We start from the raw sequence: 20,757 nt of genomic DNA, 5'->3' as shown, positions 1-20,757 counted from the left end.
ATCACTGAGGTATTGTTCATTATTCACAGACTAGCTGTGGAATTCATTTATACCAGCAATCCTGTATTCAGAGGCCTGGGGTGTGTCTTGACTAAGCTGGGGAAGACAGTAAACAGTTAAAAATGTTCATAGTTAACAAACACAATATTGCATCTGTGCATCCAATTGTTTAAATTGTCATAATTTGAGGTTTATTTAAAATGGCAATTGGCACAAATACTGTAAAAATCTGAATAATATTAATATTTATCAGCTAAATGCCAGTTAAATTGAACAGTTGAATGCCAGTTGTATAAAGCACTGCTACTGTTGGGTTGCCAGATGTTGTGTGCTTAAGTCTCACTGGACAACAATGTGTGCATTTAACATCTTGAATTTCTATGCATTATCAAAATCTTATATCAAAAATAATTAAAGTTGCTTGCAACTAGTTTGATATCCTGCAAGGCAAGTGAAGCTAAGTATTCTTCCCATGAGGACAACTAGGCTAGAACATGCAACCTTCTGGTCATAAGCTCAATGTCTCTACTTATATCACACCTGCATTACTAATTGCCAGTGAGACCCTACCATGGAAGATTTTATGGAATATATCGGCTGGAAAAGGGAAAAAAAATAATGATCTGGTGGTATCCAAATAGAGATTATGGAGTCACAGAGAAGACTTCACAGAGAATCCATTTGGTATCAACAACAGCACTGGCTGGTATTAAAGATTCAACAATCCCGGCTGTAGCAAGGCATGTGAAAATAACCACATCCAAAGCAGAAAATCAGCATTAATAGTTTATGCTGATGAGGGGAGGTAATTCACAGTTTGAGAGAAGACAATTCCGTACGTACATATTTTTGAAGGCAAAATATCGGCACGGGTGATCATGGAGGCCGCTTAACTGGATGGTGCCCATCAAAGGTGCACAGAAACGAAATTGAAAGAAGCATTGTGGAGAAGTTTCACAGCACAATGGGCGACGGATCAGTCGAGTTTACTTGAGTGACTTAATTCACCTGAGTGGAAGATTGTGGAGAAGTTCTGAATATTAACAAGGCTCTTATTGTAATTGCATGATTAAAGTATTCTTTTACTGAAAATAAAACCATTAATTTTGCATTGTACCTTGCAATTTAATCAAGCCAGTGAGAGACATACATGTTTATATAACACAAAAACCCTTTAGTGGGACAAGATGTTCCACTACTTTTCTGATGAGTGTTCGTACCTCACCTGTCCGTACACGCAAGACAGGCCGAGACGTCCAACTGGACAAAGGGCGTTGATCTCAAACTCCCTTGTCATGTCTTAAAAGGGGGGGGGGAGGGTGGGTGCAGCAGGGCATCTGAAAGGCAAGAGCAGAAGATTTACAATATTAAAAAGATCATTGCAACAGGCCACCAAGAAGGAACCATTATTAAAAACGATTAAGGAAATGAAATTATGTAAGAGAGCGAAAGCCACGCGAGATTAAAAGCAGGGGGGTTATGGGTGCATTAGGCTGATGAAAGCGAAGATGCTGATCAGAGTTCTGGGGTGAACACTTAAAAAAATAAATAAATAAAATAAATACATAAGGCCACCGGTGGCTGGAATATAACGAAAGCGCCTTCCTTGCACTCGAGATTTTGTGGAGGTGACTAAGCTGAACAACTGGACAACAATGGCCATGCGGCCTTATGTCATTCCGAGCTTGCTAAGGCGACGGACCACCCCTTTCAATCTTCGGTGAGTGGGGGTGGGGTGTTACAGGAAGTTAACGCTGGTGTATCGAGAACTTTTCAAAAAGCGCCCGGAGAGTGCCGCCGCATTTCCAATCGTCTGCAGCAATTTCGCAGATGAAATATATCTGATGTAATCTGTAATTTACCATTGTGATTTTTTTTTTATAAACAAATGTAAGGAATATTATCACTGCCTGCGCTGTATCATTTCAATTAACTATTTTCAGGTGTTTTAATGGATTTTCTGACTGCAGTTTCAAAACCCCAAGTGATTAAAATATTATCACAATTTGACTTTGGTGATGAAGTTTCGGCTGGACGACATCAACAGTTTCAATGGACACTGTGGAAACTCCCGCAAACTAATGGAACTGAAAAGCTGGATCTCACCCCAAAGCTCAGGCAAAGAGGGGAAGTAGAAAATGGATGGATCTACAGAAAAGATGGATGGCGCGTCTGTAAAGAATACAGAAGAACAGATTCCTCTGTTAGATAAACCAGTAGACCCTAGCAAGCTATGAATGTGTCCAACGATCATTTAAACATTTATATATTTCTACCAGGCTTCATCTGCAGTGTAATAAGATTATTCCAGACATAAAAACACAGAAGACAAGGGAAGTTTGTAGTACTTCTATAAGAAGAGCTTAGCAGAACATCAGAACATGGAGCCCCAGATTTAACCCAAGAGGAAGATTCTGGGACAAACTGGGGAGCTCGATTATGGCACGGACCTCTGCGCTTATGGGACTGAATAATACTTTAAACTATGAGAAGAAGCACACCGGCACCAGATTTCTATGGGAATTTAGCAGAGAGTTACTGATAGCACATCGAAACAGAGGTGTTAGCTTGCTATCAAAACCAAGGGCCACATGTATCACAGCCATTTCTTTTACTTTTTCTTCTCTGCCTAAACGAACAGAGTCCACAACACCTTGGTATGTCTGGAATCATTTGCATCACAATGCATCACATTTCTCACATTTTTTTCTCTTTTGAGCACATATTCAAATAAATGCCCTTGGACTTTATTTACCTCACCATCACAAAGCAGCTTTTTGCCCAAAATATAATTATTTTATATATAAATTAGAGGAGCATTTCTTGCATGCATAAGGGAGGCACTGCACACTCTTATTCATTCTAAGTTTGTGTGTATTTCATAATTATCCTTCAACTTTCTATATAAAGAAATATGCCTTCTGAAGGAGACTAAAGGAACTTTGACTTCCTGTTTTAATCAAGGTCTTTCTAACTTGATATCTCAAGGTTATGCCACAGTGAATAATTCAGTAGGTTACTGAAACTGTGGCAGCATAGAAAACACTAATCTTATATTGAAACTGTAAAGGATATTAGGGAACAACTGAAAAAAGTGACACATTTAGTAGAGAAAGATCACTGCACTGAATCACTTTAATTTTAACTGAGCATATTTCACAAATGTTTTCTCCGGTGCACAAAATTATGGGGAAAGTCGCTGCCGCTGAGGACCAGTTTGAGCAGAACACACAGCTTTGGTCTGGTGCATGATCGGGGGAAAAAGTCTCAAAGGAGGATGGTGTGTCGTGTGCAAGAAATAGCTGAAATTGTTGGTCAGTTTCTTATTTGTTTGTTTAGTTGTTTTTCTCTCATCCTTAAATCTTGCTTGATGTGGGGCCATAAAGTGATGGGAGGAAGTGTAAGTTAATCTAGGCTTGAATAGCATCTGGAATTGGGGACTATAAAAAAGAAAAAATATGTAACTGATCTGCTGCAGATTGGGGGATTATGGGTAAATGCATGTGAGAAATATTATGGGGAACACTCTTTCTCCTCAAGCTCCTTGCTAAATGGTGAATTGGTTCATGGCCTGACATAATGGCATTAAGCATAAACTGCACTTACACTGCCAGCATGCGATTTCTCAAATCAAAATAAAGAGAAAAGATGTAACCTTTTTTGCAAACAAAAACTGTATGAATCCTACATACAGCCTGAGGCTGGGGGATTTTATTTGCAGATATATCACTGGGAATTCAAGGACAAGAAGTTTAAAATTAATTGTTGAGATTTAAGTTAGGCCACATGTAAGATATAATAATTAATTATGTTGCTTTTGTGTTCTACAACTAAGATCCTTCTAACTATTAAAAAAACTTTAATATTGGAAAAAAACCTCTCCGCATCTAAGTGAAATTGTGAACGGTCATGGGATATCTTAAGGAACATTAAAAAATGCATATTTATGGAGGCTTGAAAGTCTTCGGTACATAAAGTAGGATGGTACAGGGACAGGATGCACATAAGTGGAAGCAACAGGAAGTATTCCGAGGTTTGTTCTTAAATCATGTTCTAATGGGATCATAGCAAAAAAAAAAACTCACGTATCACAGGATTTTGGTGACATCTGCTGGTTAGTTCTAGCATGACCACTCAGTCTTGAGTAGGGCTGGGGGTGACAACAGGAGACCACTGACACATTAAACTACAAAACAGATATCTGCACGACAGACCACTTTGAAAACAAACCATGGATGGATGGATGGATGGATGGATGGATGGATGGATGGATGGGCAGAAAATAAAAATCAACTCATTGCATGGTGAGATGTCACTATTCGGGATCATGTGCAATGCCAAGGCAAAGAAGCCAGGCTGAACAAAAGGCTACAGAACTTGGCAAAAGAGACAATGCCCCCTAACTGCTACACAATCGCGGCAGATTACTCTAGAAGCAGGACGCTTTAAACACTCTCACTGTCATTGGCATTCTGGACAGCGGTGTCCTTTCTTCCAGCACAAAGGAAAAAAAAAGGAAACAATTATTCTTCCCACCCTACCGAGCACAGTGTCAGCCTGTCAGTGCTTAATACTGGCCTGTCACATGAAGCTGAGTGCTGGAAATAAGGTGTGTATCTGGAATGTTAAAGCGATAGTTTATACACAAATAAGCACCAGGCCACGATACAAACCTGTTCATTAAGCACCCCTTGAATGCACCACCTGCCCCACATCACGCGTTTCCAGTTGAACCTGGTTTAAGCAGCTACTTTATTATTGCACCTATAGGAGGGTGAAAAATACATCCCACGTCATGCTCAATCCACGCTCACTGCAAGCACGGACAAATCCTTCTCATAGACTTACATAATCCGTTCTCTCTTCCCTTTCAGAAACACGCCTTCTTCAACACAACCTCCTGAAACAAGACACTGGTATGTTTGTTCTGGGTGCTGTGCTGATTATGTCAAAAGAACGTGTTCCAGGCAATGAAAATGTCAGATCCCAATTCCCAATCAAGTATCTCCCAGTCCACTTAACTGTTAATATTCTTAGTCGAACTAATGACATTCCGTGTAAAGGAAGTTCAGTATTACTCACACTCATCGCCTGTCATCAGCACTTGGCAGGATGTCTTTACGATTATCTTGGCTGGTAAAAAAATTAATTGATCGACTATGGAAACAAACAGGATAAAGCTTCATGCAAATAGCATAATATACATGAGATACCACCGATGTGTGAAGGTAAATGTCTTAGTTATAGCTTTGCAGTTTGTCAGGTTGTCATGCCATCCATCTCCTTGTGCAGCGCTGGCTGACGGGATACAAATCAGCAGTGGAGGTCTTTGCAGCAAACTGTTTCTTTCCTAAAGTTTGCTGTTGTTCAAACTTCAGAGAAGCATTTACAGAGTGCAACATGGACTTCTGTGACTCTCAAAGCAACGTTCATGGAAAGATCATAACTTTTTCAAGTTTCGAAAAAGATTCACACATATTAAGGCTGAGTCCTAAAGTTGTATTGTCCGTTTTGCCATTTCAAGTTAATAACATTGTCACGGCGAGGGCGTGGGGACATAAGCTCTGTCAATGTAAAGTTTAACAAAACTGCATAAAATATATAAAAACAAACAAATCCTGACTGACTCAGAGTACCCAAACAAAGCCTATACATTTGAATAAAACACAGAATTCATAAACCTTCTTTTATGCATTAATACAGGTGTGAATGTCTCATTCAGAACCTTTTCTGGTGAATGTCTCTTTCAAAAAGAAGATTTTCAGAAAAATTAGTTAACCTTTATTGCATATTGTAATTATATTACTATTCATGTATTCAGAGTGCAATGTTCAGAATACACCAACCAAATGGTTTTTTTAATTCATACAAGTGTGATCGTTTTTGTTAAATTACACATAAGCCGCATTAAAGAAATCTATTACTGAAAGAACAAAAGGGAAATGTATTTGCCTATTGTGGAGAGAGAATGGGTGAATTAAACACAGCTAAATGTGGTGGAGATACATTGCCCTGTTCAAGAAAAAGATATTACATACTTGGAATGTATTAACTGCAGCAATTGAAACTGTGTTTGCAGCAATTGATTTTTGGTATAAAAAAGGTCTCTATAGAGCAAACAAAAAAAGAACAAAATGCTTTGTTTTGACCTACGGCAAACTCTACTTAAGATTATTTTCCATTCTCTCTTTTTATATAAATAATATAATACAACAGAATGCAATCGATTTTGCTGGAATGTACTTACTGATGACAAAACGGGTCCCCAAGAGCTCAAAATAACTTCACCTCCCCCCACTTAACTTGCTTAATGTGGTCGTTTACACAACTGCAGTATTTCACTCTGATTTTTTTCTGAAGTAGTTCCAGAGATCACCCTACAAAATTATGGGAATATAAGTGCCTCATTAACCTAAATGATATTTCCATCATCTTGATTTTAATTAACGGTTTGTACGTATAACAACCTGAAGTTCACTTGATCCTACATAAAAACAAACAAGTTATAACCCTGCATTGAGTGTCTGATTGTAATTGAAGGACCAAAATAATGATTTTAGGGATGTATATTTCTACAAAATAACTGAAATATTTTGTATACTATAATATAAGCTGAACTTCAGGTGGGATTGAATTTGTGAATGTTTAAAGGAAAACCGTTTAACATATTGTTGTGACCTAGGTCATATACAGAAGGGTAGTATTGATGTTTGGCTCAGAGATATAGCTGCTATTTGTCTTCGGGTATGTCCCTGGTGAGAAAATACAGGCATTTTGAACTTCCTGTTAGAACACAGTGAACAATCTTGTGCTATTATTTAGATATAAGAGTTAGACTACAGTTCAGCAGTGTGACTTGCATATAATGCATCTCATTACCTGCATATAAATTTGATTTCCATTGAAAAAAAAATCCTGAAGGCTATGGCCCTGAACCCATGACCTCTTCAGATGGTTACATACAGCTCTGGAAAACATTAAGAGACCACTCCATGTAGTTTTTTAGTTTGCATTTTCTGGTTTAATCCTGGTTCTGCAGACAGAAGGCTAGGCTGAGCAGCAGGTTGCTTCCAGGCTCAAAATCTCTAAGACAGCAGTACACAAGAATAAGGTGAAGCAGGAGACACTGGGAATGACCAGAAACCAGCCAGGTAAAGGGCAAAATGCCAGAGACGGCCGTTAACATTAAGTGCAGGTGTGAAGTACACTGCTAGGACAGCCTGTAACAGGCTTCTACAAGCAGGACTGAAGTCCCATAAATCACTACCATTAATTATCTTCAATCTTCATTAATGAGAAAAAGAGAAGATCTAGTCTGCAGTTTATCTATACACACATACATATATGTATATAAATGAAGTTTTACATCACAGATGACATGGTGGTATGGCATGTTAAAACCTGAACTCAGATTTTTTTTTGACATCTGCAGAAGCTGACATTTCTGTTCCAGAAAGTAAAAATCCAGTCCAAGATTTTGTTTCAACCAACCAGTTCAGTGTAAAGAGTCACAGTCACAGAGGACATAAGTAGTTGGTTAAAGCAAAATCTTGGCCTGGAACTTTACTTTCTCGACCTCAAATGTCCTCCTCAGGCCATTGTCATGAATTGAAGCAACATACTGATATATTTCATATTGCAAAAAAATACTTGCATTAAAAAAAAAATGTCTTAAAACTCTAAATAACATATAACGTTCATTTTAAACATTTTAAATGATTTGGTAGAACTGATCAAATTGAGTGCATGTAAGACAATAAAGTCAAAGTCAAGTCAAAGTATTTTCGTGACGCATGCACCATACAATGAGATGAAATATCTTTGGTCATTGAGCAAAAAAAAAAAAAAACATAAAAAATACATATGTATGACATAAAAATAAAAGACATACCAAGACATAAGATAGTAAATATGGGGTAGATATAAATACATAAGATATAAATAAAAAAATATACAGTCATGCACCGCATAACAACATTTCGGTCACCAACGGACCACATATACAACGGTGGCCCCACAAGATTATAATGGAACTGAAAAATTCTTGTCGCCTAGCGCCATCGTAGCACTGCACATTGCTGTATCAGTTAAATATCTGATTTAGTGGTAAAGGTTGTGCAAATGGACAATGTGCAAATTATTCAGTATTTTCTTTGTTGAATGCAAAAGCTGCCAAAGAAGGGGCAGGACATGAAGACACTACCGATACCTTTTGGATCGACAGAGATCTCCAAGAATATCACGGACCACATGGTAAACAAGCATTGATTCTTAAACAAATTAAACCTGCATTATCAAGCAGAAAATACCAAATTTACACATGAGTATTTTATAAGACCTGCTACAGTATCATGACAACAACATACATGTCATCGGGACCCAGGCAGTACGCCAGCCTTGCGGTCACCGGGAGTCGAGCCCGACTTGATGACACGTAACAGTAATGAGATCAGGTCCATAGTAAAAGATTAAATGCTTGGAAAAGTTGAAGTAAAACAGGAAGGGGTTGACCAGCAACAAGGTTGATGCATTCATTCATCTGTGATCTCATGCTTAATCTGTGATCAGCCACTGTTCATTTGGTGCTGCCTTCTGAATGACAGCCAAGGTTAACAGCCGGGGCCCTGTGAATTATCACCAGTCACTAATATTAAACTGAATTAAACAGAATAACTGCAAATAAACCACCATCCTGCATGTTGACATTTTGTTACAGCCTCACCGAAGAATCTGCAAATTCAGATTAACTTGATGTGTGGCAAAAAGCACATCATTCAGATCTACAAATGACCTACTGAGTGCTGTAAATGGTTCGCCAGAAATAAACGATTTTAAATGGATTTGCAAGGTTTGACTGCTCCAGCAATCTGCTCAGAGGAAGGATGACAAAAACGCTTTCGTGTATACACTACGAAAATGTAAAATCAAACATGCACAACAACCCCCCCCCCTCCCAAACACATGCACAACATATTGTAATACATTTAATGTCCATCCATCCATTTTTCAAACTGCTTACCCTACTGGGCCGCGGGGGGTCCAGAGCCTATGCAATGGGCACGAGGGAAGGAACGACCCAGGATGGGGGGTCAGCCCATCGCAGGGCACACTCACACACCATTCACTCACACATGCACACCTACGGGCAATTTAGCAAGTCCAATTAGTCTCACCATGTTTTTGGACTGTAGGGGGAAACCGGAGTACCCGGAGGAAACCCCACGACGACATGGGGAGAACATGCAAACTCCACACACATGTGACCCAGGCGGAGACTCAAACCCAGGTCCCAGAAGTGTGAGGCAACAGTGCTAACCACTGCACCACCATGCTGCCCCACACATCTAATGTAATATCCGTAAAAATAAAGAATACAAATTAAACCATGAGAGTGAAAAGACATAAAGTTATAAGTATAATGGCAATAATGGAATTATGAAATTGCTGCGAAGACTGAGACTATGTTTAATTATGTTGTAAAGAATGTCAGACAATCTGTATGAACTGCAATTAAGCGAATATAAATTCAACAGGTTTTTACTTGATTGTTTAAAATCTATAAATGGAAAGACAATTTAAAAACTAATACTCAAGATCAAAAATGTTTAGAAGCCTTATTTTTTTCACTATGGCACTTATTATTTGCATCTTGAAATTAATAGCAACTGGATAATGATATGACAGTTCAATCAAAGAATTCAGATTAACATGATGTTAATCACATGATTAATTCAATCAACAGCTCAATGATGCTTAATGAAGAAAACGGGTACAAGCAGTTAAAATTCCTGTCGTGACATGAGGGGCGTGACGTGACGTTATATCACCCATGTAGCAGGATCAGCGTCACGACACATGGAAACTGACCCAGAAGTCATTGTTAAAAATAAGACTAGAAGCACCCAAAAATACATGGACACTGCATAAAACTGGCAGGCTCATTCAGTGCCATCTCCTCCATAAGAGGGAAAGTGCTTGATAAAATGCTGCTGTGTAGCCATCTCCTGAATGACAGCCTAGGGGCCTAGATAGGTGCAGCAACGGCCGGGGCAGCAGTGAGCTGTTGTACTAGTCTCGAGTGCAGCTATACTACAGCTAACTCCTCCCAGGTTTGCACCGTGTGGGTCCAAGATGCCTAACAGTCATCTAACAGTTGGGTTACGGAGGAGAGAGCACAGCAGTCAGTGTACGATGTCTGGCAGTCCATAGAGAACTACCCCAAAGTAACACAGATTACATCGGTAATGAACTGCAGAAGGTGTTTTTGTAGTTTTGCATTAACATGGTCACCGGCTCATCCTCCAGGTGTTAGAGTATAATGTCCCCCCTACCATCTGAACTAGCGGGCACACGACTGCGATCAAGATAATCAATATCATGCTAGACCTGCGCTCATTTCTATGGACATATTAATGAGCAGCAGGAGCAGTGTTAAGCACCAGTTTGGGACTTTTTTTTCTCAAAGCCTATCAGCACATCTGAGTACCTTGACAAAATAAATGTCGTTTGATATAAATATGGCTTTTGATAAGACTGACCTACATTGGGATGCTAATCTTATAAGGATGCTTTGTCACTTAATACACTTACTGGAGAACATGTCCCATAGTTTGAAAAAACTGTCTTGGGAAATAACAATACTGTAGAATGTGTTGAACAAATGTTCAAGTAAAGTAAATTTTCGCAAAACATATATGTCCTCGAAAGATTATTTATATATTTTTAAAAATGCCAAGTTCTGGTAAAACAACTGAGTGTGCGTAAGCAAATGGCAGAGGAATAAAAAGACTTCAACTGTCCGAATTTCGCAGCATAAATGAGATTTTTTTACTATTTGCCCATCGCGGATGAGAAGGACACAAGACACGGAAATGGTATCCGTAGGAGAGGGATGGAAATCAGAAAGAAGGCATTCATTATCTCACAGGCCCTTATCTCCTCCACGCTCTCCAAATAAACCCATGCGGGAGACAAGCGGGTGATGAGAAATTTTAATGACATGGCAGACGAATGCTTATGCAAATCAACACACATTAAACACTTTGAGTTTTACCGATCGCAGCTCTCATTAAAATAATTTCGGCAAGTTATATCATTTACGACTTTGTCAGACATTAAAATAAAAAATACAACTTGCACTTCGCGACATCAAAGCGCTATCTGGAACATTGATTTGCGCTTAGTAAATGCAAATATTTCCGAATTAGGCTTCCACGTTTTATGTGCGGTAGCTGGGAGGGGAGAGGGGATGGGAAAGTCCACTGCACGAGCTGCCACGTCACTTTCATTTCCGAATTGCTTCTGAATACTTGTCTCGTGTCATCCACCGTGCAGCAAGGGCTGATGCGGTTTGCTGACCTACTTATTTTAGGAGTTGCATATTATCATTTGATCATGGGCACCAACAACTAGGCGTACACGTGCCTCTGTTAGAAAGTTAAATGCAATCTTTTTGTAATACTTGGCTAAATGAGGTGGCAAATTCGTGTCTGCCATTCAAAGTATCACCTGAGACATCATAATACACAGCGTGCCTTGTTATTTTAATATCTATCAGCGTCAAAAAAATCGCCCGAACTAAAGCATAGTATTCCGGCAAGGGGTCAGTTTAACTTTGCAAATATATATTTTTTCATCTATTATATTAAGCTGAAAATTAGTATTGAACTGTCAGAAAAAATTAAATGATTAGTTAAACATTACATATAAATAACCATTCTGAACGTGTGATAAATAAAATGACCACTAGATGTCATATTCTGCCTAAGGAAACACACACACTAAGCCATTTAATGACGTCAACCACAAGGATAAAAAAGCCAGAAAAAAAACAACCAGTTTTCTCTTATATTAGTGATTTTCAACCCAGTCCTCAGGGACCCACAGATAGTTAAAAAAATGCCACTTTACATAATCAATTCAGACTATGCACATAAACTGTTCCTTTCCAGAAAAATCAGTGAATCGAAGCAACTGAGTGCCGTGAAGGCCAGCAACACTTCATTCTCATTTTCAAAATCAGCAGAGTGGCTAATGTAGTAGAAGCGAAACAAGTGGTACGGGAGGAAGCAGAGTATCATGACCAGCAGGAAACACAGGTTTTTTTTCTGCACTCCAAACTCCTGCCGAGTGTGTGTGTCAGCTCCGTACTGCCGAAAGATGCGCCACAGAATCTGCCCCTGGCAGCAGGTGAGAGCGAAGATGGTGGCGATGATGACCACACTGCCTAGATAATTCAATACTGCTGCTGCAGTGCTTGCCTGCAACTCCTTGCCAAAATTGAAGCACTTTTTTTCTGCGGAGTTCGTGTTTGACCCATACATCAGATCGATCACGGGGAAGCCTATGAGTAATCCCAAGGCCCAGACAATAAGACTTGCAAGCACCACATGCAGCTTCCTGTAAAACTGCACCTCATCCCCCATTGAGCAGAAGGTATGGTAGCGGATCCCCAGGATGATCGTGTAGAAAAGGAAGGCAATGTACATATGGCCGTGAATCATACCGCTGACCATCTTGCAGAAACCCTGATGCAAGTTCCATATGTTAGTCACATAGTAATAGATTCGGAACGGCACCGTCAGGAGGAAAATCGAATGCACTACTAATAGGTTGGTGACCGCTATGGTGGTAATGGTTTGCAAGTTGGATTTTAGTACACTGAACAAGAGACAGATCCCCACACTGCCTCCTAAAAGCGCTATGGTGTATATAGTCACTAAAGTAATCCTGTAAGGCTCCTCGGATAATGCTTTAGTTGAATTGTTAGTTGAATTCATTACTCCAAAGACTTCCTTCATTCCGGGGCACCTATAAAGAAGAACCAACGTCAAATAAGTTCCTCATTCCAAAGTTTATTTGAAGCAGTAATGTTATTAAATGGTTAGCACTGGTGGTTAGCACTGTTGCCTCACACCCCTGGGACCCGTGTTCGAGTCTCCGCCTGGGTTACATGTGTGTGGAGTTTGCATGTTCTCCCCATGTCCTCGTGGGGTTTCCTCCGGGTACTCCGGTTTCCCCCCACAGTCCAAAAATATGCTGAGGCTAACTGGAGTTGCTAAATTGCCCGTAGGTTTGCATGTGTGAGTGAATGGTGTGTGAGTGTGCCCTGCGATGGGCTGGCCCCCCATCCTGGGTTGTTCCCTGCCTCGTGCCCATTGATTCCGGGAAAGGCTCCGGACCCCCGGCGACCCAGTAGGATAAGCGGTATGGAAAATGGATGGATGGAAGCATGTTATTAAATGATAACTTGCGTTTCCCATTACTCCAGTCAAGGCCTCAGTTCATGATCACATCCCCTCTACCTTTGTTCCAGCCATAAACAAAACGTTATTTTTTTCATTTGACTTCAAGTAGGAAAACATACAATTACAACAAACTCTAAAGAAGTTATTTGCGGACAGCTTATTGGCTAAATCATTTGGAAAGCATAAAATAGTAAACTTTGATGTACTTCTACTCCCACAGTACTCTGAAATCCAAAGCAAAGTAAAATACTCTGAGCTACCTATCAGACTGATAGTCTGTTATCATCCATCACAATAAATACATTATTCAATAAAAATATCTGTCCGTCAACCAAAAGAACATGCTGATGCAAGGAGTTTTGAGACTGCAACTAAACAGCAGCAACAGTCATCCAAAGATGATAAAAAGATTTGCTTTTCAATTTGACTATGGGCATGACTATGGATTATCGGCCCACCAACCCTCCACTCCTAGTCAACAACTTTTACCATTGCCACCCCACCCTCAGCCATCAGATTATTTTTCTGGTCCTGACACTGGGATATCAGCTCATTGTGAATATATTATCCATCCATTTCTCAAATGGGGGGGGGGGGGACACTGACCTGTTGCAGGGCACACACACACACCATTCGCTGAGAAATTCACGCCTACAGGTAACTAAGATTAGCCTCAGCATGTTTTTGGACTGTGGGGGGAAACTGTATTGCCTGGAGGACACCCCACGACGACATGGCGAGAACATGCAAAGTCCACAAGCATGGGGCCCTGGCAGACATTTGAACCCAGATCCCAGAGGTGTAAGGCAACAGTACTCTCCACTACACCACCATGCCACCAGTATTTTATTTTTGATAAGAGTATATATCATCATTATAATAGCAACATGTCATGTCATAAAGGGTCTCAAAACTAGATACTGTGACGCTTGGCCGACCGAGGCATTATGGCAACGACGGCGATGGACGAGCGGAAACGGTTTTTCACGAAGTTGCTCAAACGCACCAGCAGTCCTCAAAAGAGCCCCGCAGTAAGTAGCAATACACAAAGGGAAAAACAATACATAAACGCGAAGAGGTAACACAATAAACAATAAGGCTCACACACGGTAGGGTAATAACACAATGGCTGAGACACGCGAGGATCAAGTATGGACGGAGTACACACACAAGTAAGGGTACACAGCACAAGTATCAACATTTACAGCAATTACAGACAGGGGCTATTTACAAGCGCTCCCGGCATGCTCAGCGCACTTACTGGGCTCTGCTGCTCGGTTCCATCTCGCCGGCTCTACAATATTATTAAATTTTCTGCTGACATTTAGTTCCCTTTCAAGACTACGTGATTTTGTAAGGCTAAAGTGCACTTCAAAATGTTCTCTATTTTCGATACTTCAAAGTGATCTCAAAATGCTGATAAGTTTTATTTTTTTAGTGGTGAATTTCACGATAACAGATAGCAATCAACTGGCCAGTTTAAAAAACTGGTGGAGGTTGATGTTGTAATTTAAACTTGATTTTAAATGTCATCCAATAAAAAATTCACTCATAAGCTACCAATTTAGCATCCCCCATTGTCATGGTCTATAAGTTTACCAAATTAAAAAATGATTAAAAAGAAAAAAAAAAACAGGCCAACAGGTGTTTACTTTATCTAAAATCTGCTCTGTTATTTAAGTAAAACCATACATATATTTGCATACAAAAAAACATCACAAAAGTTACATCGCTATAAAATCGTGAGGATGAAATATAGCAACATACCTTTTTCCCAGATTGTGTGGACTAAAACCCACCGTACCGCTGTTCCGTGTTTAAGGTAGGCTATTGCATTTCGTCACACGGGTATATCTACCAATTTGCTTGCAACTTTCTCTTCAAGCAAAGGCACAGAAACCACGCATGTGTCTGAGACTTTCAAGATGAAACTGAAAGTCTAATTTTGTGAAGTTCATAAAACAGGGTAAATGTTTCTGACAAAAACGAAATTACAAGACGAGATGGATGGATGGAAATTAAACGAAGGCAGAAAAGACGCTCAAACAGGGAGAAAAACACCCTATCTTCCTCAGCGTCATCTTTTCGTGAGCTATTTCGCAAGTGTTTTTTTTCTCTTTTCCTGTTAAGTTTATTTATTAACAGACTAACTCACTCTCGTGTATACTTTACCCTGCAGCACAACCGGAAAAGAGACATTTCTGTTTTTTTTTTTTTTAGATGAACGTGTATACCGGCATCCGTATAGGGTGAACTATGAAAACGCGGGACACTTTTTGGTAAATAATTTAGCAACTACGGTCCCTGCTCCAACTCGTCGGTACAGATCGATACTGAAATATCTTTCAATATTGAATATTTCATTTTGAGAATCTATCCTAATGTAAAAAAACGTTGATTATTTTAACCTGGTAATTGAAACATTTATATTATTACAGAGAGCAGTACATGAACTACTACAATAGAATAGATCTTTATTGTCATTGTTTTTAAAAAACAACAAAAAACTTTTTAGCAGCTGTAGAATTTTCAGCCTAGAAAATGACATAAAAAATTTAAAAATAACTATGAACATAAATAACATAACACAAAGAAGTAGTATACTGAGCTATTGGTACAAAATGATAACAGAGTTCACATGAAAAATAAGAGTGACAGGGATTTAAAAAGCTTCCAGTTGTTGGGGTGGGGGATCATTACATATCAGTCTGAAGGAGGACTTATGCATTTGACTGCCTGTGGAAAGAAGCTGCTTTTTAATCTGTTAGGTTTGGTCTTAAATGTTCCATATCTTTTTCCAGAGGACAGTGTAGAGAACAGATAATGTCCAGTGTGGGTGAGATCCTTTGAAATGCATCTTGCTTTCTTTTGAGTTAAGCCGGTATAAATGTCTCTGAGAGAGGGTAGTGTAAGTTGATCCGCAGGTGATAAGGGAGGTGAGCGTGCCTTACCTTCCTTAGAAAGTAAACCCTCTGTTGGGCCTTCCCCACCTCACGGGAAATGTGAGCGAACATAAGACGTTTACAAACAAGAGGAGGCCATTCATTATGTTAGGCTCGTTTGGGGAGAACTTAACTAATAGTTCAGAGTTGGTAAAATCTTATCTAGCTCTGATTTAAAGGAACCCGAGGTTTTAACTTGTACTACACTAACAGGAAGACTATTCCATACTCTAACTACACGCTGTGTAAAGAAGTGCTTTTTCAAATCCATTTTAAAACGTTCTCCCGCTAATTTCCACCTATGGCCACAAGTTTTAGTATTTGGTTGAACAGAATCCAGACCGGTTAGAATCTTATATACTTGTATCATGTCCCCTCTTAGGCTCTATTGCTCAAGGCTGAACATATTCAGTTCAGCTATCTCTCCTCATGAGACATTGCTGTAAGACCAGTGGCCTGTACTACGAAGCGGGGTTACTGGCTTATCGGGGTAACTTGTCAGATTTAAGGTAGTCTGGGAAAATGTAAGTGAACGAATATGAAGTCCATTTAAACTGTGATATCTTAAATCATTCTTGTAGCCCTACATTGAACCCTTTCCAAAGTTGCAATGTCCTTTTTAAGGTAAGGTGACCAAACCTGCACACAATATTCTAGGTGGGGTCATACCAAGGAATAGTATAATCTTAGCATCTCCTCCCTTGACATAAACTCTACACATCTAGAGATGTAACCCAACCTCCTATTGGCCTTTTTAATTGCTTCCCTATACACTGGCAAGAGTGGGTCATGGAAGCATCAACATACACACGGAGGTCTTTTCTCATGATCAGCTACATTTCATTTCAGTGGAATATATCAAATCCAGGGGGGGGGGGCATGGTGGTGCAGTGGTTAGCACTGTTGCCTCACACCTCTGGGACCCGGGTTCGAGTCTCCGCCTGGGTCACATGTGTGCGGAGTTTGCATGTTCTCCCCATGTCGTCATGGGGTTTCCTCCAGGTACTTCGGTTTCCCCACAGTCCAAAAACATGCTGAGGCTAATTGGAGTTGCTAAATTTCCCGTAAGTGTGAATGGTGTGTGAGTGTGCCCTGCGATGGGCTGGCCCCCCATCCTGGGTTGTTCCTTGCCTCATGCCCATTGCTTCCAGGATAGACTCTGGACCCCCCACAACCCAGTAGGATAAGTGGTTTGGAAAATGGATACCTAAAATATCTGTACTTTATATTTCTGCTCCCTGCCTGGATCACCTTACATTTATCTACATTAAATTTCATCTGCCAGGTATCAGCCCAGTCACTAATTAAATCAACATCCTGTTGTAAAATCTGTGCTGCTAGTTCAGTATCTGCTACACCACCCACCTTGGTGTCATCTGCAAATGTAACCAGTTTACTGTATGTATTGGTGTCAATATTATTAATGTAAATTAGAAACAATAGTGGTCCTACAATTGAACCCTATGGTAGCCCACTGTGACCGCAGGCCCACCGTGACATTGTGCCTCTAATAACTCATTTGTGTCCAAGTGAGGTCATCTGAGATGTGCACACCAAGAAACTTGACACTCTCTACCTCCTCCCCATCTATGCAAAGGGCAGAGTGCTCTGTGCGCTTTGATTTCCTGAGGATTTCTTGTTTCTGTAATGTTTAAGTCCAAGATACTGTGGCTGCACCGTCCTGCCAGACACTGAACCTCCTCCCTCCTCTCATTATTGTCCATTATTAGTCCTACTATGGTGGTGTCATCAACAGACCTTTCTATAGTGTTGGTAGCATGGATGGGGAAGCAGTCATGCCTAAATAGGTAGTAGAAAACGGGACTGAGGACACATTCCTGGAGTGTACCAGTGTTCAGGATGAGAGTGGATGATGTGACACCTGACATTCTGGGGTCTGTTACTCAGGAAGTCCAGTAACGATATGCACAGTGTACTGTCAGCCCAGATTACTCAGCTTTTGAACTAGTTTGTGGGGGATGACTGTATTAAAAGCTGAGTCCACAGACAGCATTCTTACATAGGTGTCCCTGTGTGAGGGCTGTGTGGAGAGCTGTGATAACTGCATCTTCTGTCAATCTCTTTGCACGATATGCAAACTGCTATTGATCAAGGTATGCCAAGGGATGGCAAACGTAATATGAGAGAGGATAAGTCTCTTGAAATATTTGGTGATAATGGGAGAACAACTGGGCAGTAGCTATTGAAGCAGTTCGCAGTACTTTTCCTTTGGTACTGTGATGATCGTGGCTGATTTAAGGCAGGTAGGTACTGCATACTGTAGTAGCAGGGGATCCAGAGGCACAAGGATGGGGTGCCAACCCATCACACACACACACACACACACACACACACACACACACACACACACACACACACACATACACACACACACACACATACACATACACATACACCTATGGGTAATTTGGTAACTCCAATTAGCCTCTGCATTGTTTTGGACTTTGGGGGGAAACCAGAATACCTGGAGGAAACCCCACGACAACAAGGGGAGAACATGCAAACCCCACACGTGTAGCCATGGCAGGATGACAGAGGCATGAGGCAACATTGCTAACCACGGCACCGCCATACCACCCCACACAAAACCATCATGCCATATTTAGCTTTGTTAGAGGAAGTTGTGTGTGGCCATATACAAAGGAAGCAAGAATTTAGATATCACAGTAATTATTAGTGAAGCGCATAAAGTAACAGGGTGTTACTGTGACATCCTTCTGGCCTGCCCATCCTTCTGCCTGAAACTCACATTCAGGCATTGAAGAAGGCAAGGGCAGGTGTGGGGAATCAAACAAAAGGGGCTTTATTAAACCAAAACTAGGGCAGGGAAAACAAAAACTGATTGTGAAGGGTCAAAATGGGAAAAGCTAACACAGGGAAGATATCAGGCACACCAAGGGGATGACTTTAATGACAGGACTTGGGAGCACAAAATCAGAAGCACTTAAATACAAAGGACTTGTTGGGAGCACAACAAGAGGCAGCTGAAGCGAATCACAGAAGGGCAGGAACAATAGGTAGGACTGACACAGAACAGCCTGGCTCATTAGAGCCACACCACACTTGGAAGAAAAGGGGAAGGGCAGGAAGGCAGGGTGTGACAGTAATGTCTCTCCTGCTGCTCTACTACTGTTCATCCTGCTGTCAGAAGCAGCACTAGCACCTGCCTACCATCACTTTCCTGCATTGATACTCAAATCTTAAAATTTGGACTTGTGTTCATTAGGATTTTTCCATCTTGTTAATTTGATGTCCTCTGCTGGCCCCTGGAGGATGGGCTCCCCCTTTGAGTCTGGTCCCTTCCAATGTTTCTTACTTCTAGGGAGTTTTTATTGCCACTGTCACCTCTGGCTTGCTCACTGGGGCTTTGGTGGGAATGATAGAAAGTGCTTTGAGACAACGTAATGTGTCTCCAGTGCAGACTCACAGTGCAGACATTCTAACGGCTGATGGACATTATCCTTGGTGGTTTGGACTTCCTTATTGTCTACCTCAATGACATACTCCTCCAGGGCCAAACATCTCAACTACGTCTGAGATCTGTTTGAGCTGATCATCAATCTGGCCTAGTCCCTGTTCATGGTGTCGAGATAGATTTTCTAGGACCACATTACCATGCATAGCAAGATTCTTCTGCCATTCAAGGTGTCTGCCATGACTAACTTTCCATGGCCCTGCACAATTCAAGCACTCCAGAAATTCCTGGGGATGGGGAATCTTTATCATTTGGTTTGTTCTTCAAACAACTGTGATCAGGCACCCTTTATATGACGCACTGCAAGGCCAATCCCCAAAGCACCCCGTCATGTGGTCCCAGGAAAAGGATAAGGCATTCCTGGATGCAAAACAGACTCTTACTGAGGCAACCATGCTGGATGTTCCCGTAGGCCTTACAATGGATGTATCGAACATACATTTGGAGCAGTGGGTGGTGGTGCCTGGCAGTTACTTGCATTCTTCAATCGACAGCTATGCCACAGCAAGTACAAATACAGTACCTTCGATTGCAAGCTCTACGGCCTGTACCTGGCCATCTGACATTTATGCTGCATAGTAGAGAGGCGACCATCTGTTGTGTTTGTTGACCGCAAGCCCCTGGTTCTGGTGATATACAAAGTCTCAGCGCTATCATCTGCCAGGCAGCAGCGACAACCTTGCCTACACCTCCGAGTTCTCTACAGATATCTGATGTTGAAGGCAAGCACATTCTTGGCAGTGTAGCTTTACAGAAGAGTATCTTTGATCCACCACAACTTGAAGCTTTGCAGCTGGTGCTAGACCCTCTGCTTGCCTAAGTCTGCCAGCTCTGAGCCCATCGGACTCATCATACTCAGGTGCTAAGATGAGTATAGCTGACTTCCAAGGTGAGCTTCAGTTGCTTTATAGATATCTGAAGATGGGGGACTCATTTGGGCGGTTGGCCCATGGAGTTTATGAGCAGTGATATCCATGAGCTCCTGCCAAGTGGAATGTTGGTCATCCACTGACATAGGTGCTGCTCCATTAGTCACCATTCCTCAGAAGGCTGTCTTATGGAGTTCAGTGGT

General features: G+C 40.9%; 1 protein-coding gene across 5 annotated transcripts in view; it reads right to left on the bottom strand.

Annotated features, from left to right (window-relative positions):
* LOC125709097 (probable G-protein coupled receptor 141) overlaps positions 1 to 15,353 on the bottom strand; it is a 38,739-nt gene extending 23,386 nt beyond the window's left edge. For 2 of the 5 annotated variants that reach the window (XM_048977172.1, XM_048977175.1), the window contains exons 1-4: positions 15,015 to 15,353; positions 4,674 to 12,810; positions 4,086 to 4,150; positions 1,221 to 1,337 (exon numbers count right to left, since the gene is read on the bottom strand). In XM_048977172.1, coding sequence (XP_048833129.1) covers positions 11,925 to 12,800 — 876 coding nt within the window. In that variant the 5' untranslated portion in view covers positions 12,801 to 12,810; positions 15,015 to 15,353 and the 3' untranslated portion in view covers positions 1,221 to 1,337; positions 4,086 to 4,150; positions 4,674 to 11,924. The remainder of the gene's footprint in view (positions 1 to 1,220; positions 1,338 to 4,085; positions 4,151 to 4,673; positions 12,811 to 15,014) is intronic. The other 3 variants (XM_048977171.1, XM_048977174.1, XM_048977173.1) reach the window with 2 other exon arrangements.
* Positions 15,354 to 20,757: the final 5,404 nt, after the last annotated feature.

Source organism: Brienomyrus brachyistius, chromosome 15, assembly GCF_023856365.1.
Source record: "Brienomyrus brachyistius isolate T26 chromosome 15, BBRACH_0.4, whole genome shotgun sequence".
NCBI classification, from domain to species: Eukaryota; Metazoa; Chordata; class Actinopteri; order Osteoglossiformes; family Mormyridae; genus Brienomyrus; species Brienomyrus brachyistius.
This window is presented reverse-complemented; position numbering and strand designations above follow the sequence as displayed.